General features: G+C 48.1%; 1 protein-coding gene across 1 annotated transcript in view; it reads left to right on the plus strand.

Moving 5' to 3' along the window:
• The window catches only part of LOC113804616 (ionotropic receptor 21a-like), a 23,480-nt gene that overhangs the window by 16,568 nt on the left and 1,912 nt on the right, over nt 1–5,000 (plus strand). Inside the window, exons 7-11 of the mRNA XM_070132522.1 lie at nt 2,885–2,935; nt 3,149–3,364; nt 3,633–3,848; nt 4,346–4,538; nt 4,958–5,000. The exon at nt 4,958–5,000 is cut by the window's right edge and continues 136 nt beyond it. Of these exons, the coding sequence (XP_069988623.1) occupies nt 2,885–2,935; nt 3,149–3,364; nt 3,633–3,848; nt 4,346–4,538; nt 4,958–5,000 (719 nt within the window). The remainder of the gene's footprint in view (nt 1–2,884; nt 2,936–3,148; nt 3,365–3,632; nt 3,849–4,345; nt 4,539–4,957) is intronic.

Genomic DNA, 5,000 nt, shown 5'->3' on the forward strand with positions numbered 1-5,000 from the left:
GGTAGAGAGAGAAGCCGGGTGAGAGGTCAGGTGGAGAGAGAAGCCGGGTGAGAGGTCAGGTGGAGAGAGAAGCCGGGTGAGAGGTCAGGTGGAGTGAGAAGCCGGGTGAGAGGTCAGGTGGAGAGAGAAGCCGGGTGAGAGGCCAAGTGAAGAGAGAAGCCGGGTGAGAGGTCAGGTGGAGAGAGAAGCCGGGTGAGAGGTCAGGTGGAGAGAGAAGCCGGGTGAGAGGTCAGGTGGAGAGAGAAGACGGGTGAGAGGTCAGGTGGAGAGAGAAGCCGAGTGAGAGGTCAGGTGGAGAGAGAAGCCGGGTGAGAGGTCAGGTGGAGAGAGAAGCCGGATGAAAGGTCAGGTGGAGAGAGAAGCCGGGTGAGAGGTCAGGTGGAGAGAGAAGCCGGGTGAGAGGTCAGGTGGAGAGAGAAGCCGGGTGAGAGGTCGGATGGAGAGAGAAGCCGGGTGAGAGGTCAGGTGGAGAGAGAAGCCGGGTGAGAGGTCGGATGGAGAGAGAAGCCGGGTGAGAGGTCAGGTGGAGAGAGAAGCCGGGTGAGAGGCCAAGTGGAGAGAGAAGCCGGATGAAAGGTCAGGTGGAGAGAGAAGCCGGGTGAGAGATCAGGTGGAGAGAGAAGCCGGGTGAGAGGTCAGGTAGAGAGAGAAGCCGGGTGAGAGATCAGGTGGAGAGAGAAGCCGGATGAAAGGTCAGGTGGAGAGAGAAGCCGGATGAAAGGTCAGGTGGAGAGAGAAGCCGGATGAAAGGTCAAGTGGAGAGAGAAGCCGGGTGAGAGGTCAGGTGGAGAGAGAAGCCGGATGAAAGGTCAGGTGGAGAGAGAAGCCGGGTGAGAGGTCAGGTGGAGAGAGAAGCCGGGTGAGAGGTCAGGTGGAGAGAGAAGCCGGGTGAGAGGTCAGGTGGAGAGAGAAGCCGGGTGAGAGGTCAGGTGGAGAGAGAAGCCGGATGAAAGGTCAGGTGGAGAGAGAAGCCGAGTGGAGAGAGAAGCCGGGTGAGAGGTCAGGTGGAGAGAGAAGCCGGGTGAGAGGTCAGGTGGAGAGAGAAGCCGGGTGAGAGGTCAGGTGGAGAGAGAAGCCGGGTGAGAGGTCAGGTGGAGAGAGAAGCCGGGTGAGAGGTCAGGTGGAGAGAGAAGCCGGGTGAGAGGTCAGGTGGAGAGAGAAGCCGGGTGAGAGGTCAGGTGGAGAGAGAAGCCGGGTGAGAGGTCAGGTGGAGAGAGAAGCCGAGTGAGAGGTCAGGTGGAGAGAGAAGCCGGGTGAGAGGTCAGGTGGAGAGAGAAGCCGGGTGGAGAGAGAAGCCGGGTGGAGAGAGAAGCCGGATGAAAGGTCAGGTGGAGAGAGAAGCCGGGTGAGAGGTAGGTGGAGAGAGAAGCCGGATGAAAGGTCAGGTGGAGAGAGAAGACGGGTGAGAGGTCACGTGGAGAGAGAAGCTGGGTGAGAGGTCAGGTGGAGAGAGAAGCCGGGTGAGAGGTCAGGTGGAGAGAGAAGCCGGGTGGAGAGAGAAGCCGGATGAAAGGTCAGGTGGAGAGAGAAGCCGGGTGAGAGGTCAGGTGGAGAGAGAAGCCGGGTGAGAGGTCAGGTGGAGAGAGAAGCCGGGTGAGAGGTCAGGTGGAGAGAGAAGCCGGGTGAGAGGTCAGGTGGAGAGAGAAGCCAGGTGAGAGGTCAGGTGGAGAGAGAAGCCGGGTGAGAGGTCAGGTGGAGAGAGAAGCCGGGTGAGAGGTCAGGTGGAGAGAGAAGCCGGGTGAGAGGTCAGGTGGAGAGAGAAGACGGGTGAGAGGTCAGGTGGAGAGAGAAGCCGAGTGAGAGGTCAGGTGGAGAGAGAAGCCGGGTGAGAGGTCAGGTGGAGAGAGAAGCCGGGTGAGAGGTCAGGTAGAGAGAGAAGCCGGGTGAGAGGTCAGGTAGAGAGAGAAGCCGGGTGAGAGGTCGGGTGGAGAGAGAAGCCGGGTGAGAGGTCAGGTGGAGAGAGAAGCCGGGTGAGAGGTCGGGTGGAGAGAGAAGCCGGGTGAGAGGTCAGGTGGAGAGAGAAGCCGGGTGAGAGGTCAGGTGGAGAGAGAAGCCGGGTGAGAGGCCAAGTGGAGAGAGAAGCCGGGTGAGAGGTCAGGTGGAGAGAGAAGCCGGGTGAGAGGTCAGGTGGAGTGAGGGAAAGGGTCAAGTTACGATGTAATTTCATTTTTTGGACATTTTATATGATTTTATACATACAATTATTTAGTGCGTGTAGTTGAATCTAGTGATTGTTACGTAATCAGTTTAGGGAAAGATAACGATCAAGAACTGGAGAAGAAACTAGATATTTCAGAGGATGTATTGCAACTGCTCTTGCTGTTATAACGATCTGTTAAATTTCCGTTGAATTTCTTGCAATTCTATACTTCTTGTTCATTCAATAACAGCGAGCCGTTTAAAAACACATATGTCTGTCAGTCTATTAATTTGTTTATTCATCTATCAATACACACACACTTGCACATGCACACGCACAGTTATATTATATATATATATATATATATATATATATATATATATATATATATATATATATATATATATATATATATATATATATGTGTGTGTGTGTGTGTGTGTGTGTGTGTGTGTGTGTGTGTGTGTGTGTGTGTGTGTGTGTGTGTGTGTGTGTGTGTGTGTGTGTGTGTATGTGTGTGTGTGTATGTAATATATATATATATATATATATATATATATATATATATATATATATATATATATATATATATATATTTATATATATATATATATGTCCTTCTCATATATATGTGCGTGTGTGTGTCCAGACTATCCAGACAATATTCGCCTAGCTCTTTCACACATTCACACCCTCGTATCCTAATAAACCAGAAGTGTAAAACTTCATTCTCTTTCCCGACAGTCGTTTCCAGTCACGCTCTTCACTCTCTCCGGCGACAAAACCGGAAATGGGGTCAGTGCTAATTACAATTATAGCTAAGAAATCCGTACTTTTGAAAATGTATGTAATAAACTGAAAAAAAAGTATTGGCGCTTTATAGAGACAGGTGCTATGAATGTATATATCAGTAGAGTGTCTCATCTCTTCCATTAGTATATTACAGAATTTTGTAATTAATATCAGATAACTTCTAACGATTATTTTCTTAATTTTCTTACTGAAAAGTTTGGCGAGGACATTTATCACATTGCCTGTCCCCCTCTGCAGGCACCGTATTCTATGATCGGCCGAGAGACCTGCACCCACTATGTCTTTCTAGTGAAGAACGCCAAGGCTCTCCTCCGACTTCTCGAGGGTATATTCGAGGAGGACCTCAACCTCTCAGCCAAATTCGTCCTTATTACTAAGTTGCGGAAGAATGAAGTACTTGGTTTTCTGAAGGTAAGGAGAGAGAGGTGTACTTAATTGAGCATTTGGTTATGTAGGTATATAGGTAATATTCGTTGATTAGTTGCAGTTTTCTAAACTAATTGTTTTGATTTTGCTATTTATATGAGAGAGTAATATTTTTTGCTTAAATTATGTAAGCCAGATCAGTGTCTCAGTTTCAGAATACCCAAAGCCTGGTCACCATTTCCTTATATGCAAATCGACATGAGAGTTCGCATTCCTGTAATCGTGTAATAAAATCCTTTGCGTTCCCTCGCAGTCCTCTCCCATCAGCAAAATGGTGAACATCCTCCTGGCAACACCTTCCCCCGGAGCGGCCGAGGCGACGCTGCATCTCTACACGCACGATTTCTTCCTCAATGACCAGAGGATCTCGTCGAAGTCCCTGGGCGCGTGGAGGAGGGGAGCTTCGGCGAGTAGAAGGGAGGGCTTCGAGTGGTTTCCGGCAAAGCTGAATGACTTTTATGGATTCAAGGTGCGTGGGTTTTGCACGGAAGACGAGGAAATATGAAATGAAATGAAAAAGGGGAAACGTCAAACAAAAAGTGGTCTACTGAACAAATTCTTAGGAGGGTGTCGATAAGTAACATTGTTCAGTTCAGATATGATGTAAATTAAACAGTATCGTCAGTATTTCCCGATCTAGGCGAGAAACGGTCATCCTTGCCTTGGAGGTTATAAAATATCGAATATATGTTTGGTTAGTAGGCATGATAACAATTAGCAATGATAATAATAATGGTGATGATGTATATCATGATGATAATAATAATTATAATAAAGATGGTAATGATAATGATAATAAAGATGGTAATGATAATGATAATGATAGCAATGATAATAATAATAAAGAGGATAATGATGGTAAAGATGAAGATAATGATGGCAATGATAATGATAATAATAATCGTAATGACAATAATGAGAATGAAAATGAAAACAAACTAAACGGACGAACCGCCCTCGGCACAGCTCCGCGCAACGACCTTCAACCACCCGCCGGTGTCCATCTTCGAACCCCTGCCCGACGGGACCTACAGATACGACGGTCTCGAGGTCCGCCTCTTGATGACCCTCGCCTCCGCCCTCAACTTCACGGTGGAGATCTCAATGCCACGCGACGGGGAGAAGTGGGGTGCCAAGCTGCCCAATGGCTCTTGGTCGGGTGGGTAAGGGGGCGGGGAGGGGGGGGTGGAGCTGGATGGAAAGGGGGGGTGAGGGAAATCGATGTTGAAGTAGAGAAATGGAGGAGAACCATTGTTTCTCTTTACAGTGTGAGTGTTGACTGTTCTATCATGTGAGAAAAGGATAGGGATTGTGATTTTCTTGGTATTTCACGAGTATGTTTACTGGATTAGAAGGAAATGAGAGGAACTGTGTCCATAATGATGCACCTTCCTAACTATATGGCGAAGGATGAATGTTCGATCTACAGACCTCGCAGGATATCTGATAATCAGTGAGCCTTTCACATGATCTCTGGCTCATAGTCATTCATAACAAACAAACAAAACAAATGAATTATACATATTCAATATCACAGAAATAAGAACAAGAAAATAGAACTTACGTCTACGTCACCAGGAGCGGTCGGGGAGACGGTGCGACGAGAGACAGACGTATCTTT

Source organism: Penaeus vannamei, chromosome 17 (assembly GCF_042767895.1).
Source record: "Penaeus vannamei isolate JL-2024 chromosome 17, ASM4276789v1, whole genome shotgun sequence".
Lineage (NCBI taxonomy): Eukaryota > Metazoa > Arthropoda > Malacostraca > Decapoda > Penaeidae > Penaeus > Penaeus vannamei.